The 2012-nt window shown below is 44.0% G+C and overlaps 1 protein-coding gene across 1 annotated transcript; it reads right to left on the reverse strand.

Annotated features, from left to right (window-relative positions):
- Positions 1-238: 238 nt before the first annotated feature.
- Positions 239-2007, reverse strand: LOC307027609 (forkhead box protein G1-like; the record flags this gene model as incomplete). Its single annotated transcript, XM_079695892.1, is given in 2 exon segments — positions 239-1908; positions 1911-2007. Coding segments are annotated over 2 exon segments (711 nt in total), but the record flags the coding sequence as incomplete, so codon positions are not given.
- Positions 2008-2012: the final 5 nt, after the last annotated feature.

A 2012-nucleotide genomic window follows, 5' to 3' on the forward strand; every position in this document is an offset into this window, starting at 1 on the left:
TCATTCCAAGTAGTATTAGATAATGAGGCATTTTTTTTTCTTCTTCTGTCAAACAAACGGGTTTTTTTTTACATTGTTTTGCCTTTTTAGAAAAGAAGGAAACCCCCAAATTCAAATTACAAATAGACATTTTTTTTTACTTTCTTTTACTAATTATACAAATAAAAGAAGATGCGTGAAATTCGTTTTTAGCGGCGATCACGTTTACAGTAAAAAAAAAAAAAAATCACCGAGGAAATATCCATTTAAAAACGAGAGATTCACGTTTTAGTATTCTATTTAATTAGGAGTGAAACGAGGCGGGTTAAGGCAAAAGGCCTCCAGCTGCACCAATAAAACATTCAGTGAAATACATTTAAAAATCGGCGCCACAAAACTCCATTGAATTGTTCGCTAATTTAACAAAACAACAAATATTATTCATAAAAAATGCAATAAAAATCTCGTTTAAATGGACATTTTCTGCAGTGATGGAGGCACAATTCATCTTTCTATTCACTCGTTCATCCATTCATTCTAATTCCTACTACATTAGGCCTCTGTAAGCTGAATATTGACTCTAAATTTCCTAAAAACCGATTCTTTGGTCTATAAAAAGTACATGTTTTTAAACTGGGAAATGAAATTATAAAAAAAAAAACAAGCCTCAGGACTTTAAACGGCAGGAGTCGCTTTAGAAATAAAACACATTTCACTGAAAAGAAAAGAATAATTAAAAAAGAAATTAGTTTTCTCCAATGAAATCATTCCTCCAACGCGGCTCTTCTTAGCCCGCATGATACCTGATAATACTGCACACATGCGGGTAAAAGAACCGGCTATTAGAGATATTATTAATATTATTTTAACCTTTTTTTAAACTTAAAATTAGACAAAACTATTTTAAATACACATTCTATAAAAGTAATGCCTCCTCGAACAACAGAAGTAAATCAGCCTAACCATCCTCTCTGTTTTGAAGTCACATTGCACGTCGCTGACTGACAGTATTATACAGAGACAGACCGGACACTTATAGGAACAGACATTATGTACACACAAATTCAACTGCAGCGGGAAACGGAGCAGAAAAGAAGAAGAAGAAGAGATAATAATAATAATAATATTAAAAAATACCTGGAAACTTCAGGGCTGCTTTCTGTCAGTTTCTCTGCTTCTCTTTTTTGTTTTGCAGTTTAAGTCTCTCTTCTTTTCTCTATAGGTAGTTTATAATATTTCAGTTTTTTTACAATGTAAATGTTCAGTGTAAAATGTTCAACTTACAGTTCCAGTCATTTCTAAGAGTTTCACTCCTTCAGGGGTGGAAATGGGGGGTGAGGGATGGATGGAAAGGTGAGCTATGGGTGAGGGTTTGGAGTATGTTAGTGTATAAGCGGGTTGGAGGTCGACCCCTGGTTTTGATGCGTAAAATAGTCAGACAAACCCCGGAAAGCCCCCCGGAAAGTCCCGAGGGGAAGGCCGGCAGAGAACCGGACAGACCCGGCCTCAGAGAGTCACAAGCCAGCGAGGAGGACGGAGCCTGCGGGGAATTGGAGGCCGAAGCCCGGGCGGCATGCAGGGAGCCTCCGGGCTGCGTGGTCATGGAGGGGTGAGGGACGTGGGGGAAAAAGTAACTAGCCTGCCCGGACAGCAGGTTGACCGAGCAAGGGTTCAGGGAGTAAGTGGCCCCGGAGCAAGGCACCGAGAGGCCGCAGGGCACCGCGGAGGCCGCCAGAGCCGCAGCCGTGAGGTGGTGCGTCGCGTAGGGGAGATCTCCGCCAACCAGCCGGTCCATGCTCAGCCCGTTGGAGCTCGGGAACGACGAGTGGCTGCCCCCCATGTTCTGCGTCAACATGGTGCTGTAGGACATGGGGTGGCCCGGGTACCCAGAGGAGGTCCCGTTGTAGCCCAGGGCGCTGCCGGCCCGCGGTGATGCAGGGAGAGGAACGGGGACATGGGCCAGTACAGGGAGCCGGCGCGGTCCATGAAGGTCAGCCCGGAGGTCAGCCGCGCGCCCCGCTTGAAGGCCAGCT

The sequence above is a fragment of the Notothenia rossii genome (assembly GCF_949606895.1).
Source record: "Notothenia rossii genome assembly, contig: scaffold_690, whole genome shotgun sequence".
Classification (NCBI taxonomy): Eukaryota; Metazoa; Chordata; class Actinopteri; order Perciformes; family Nototheniidae; genus Notothenia; species Notothenia rossii.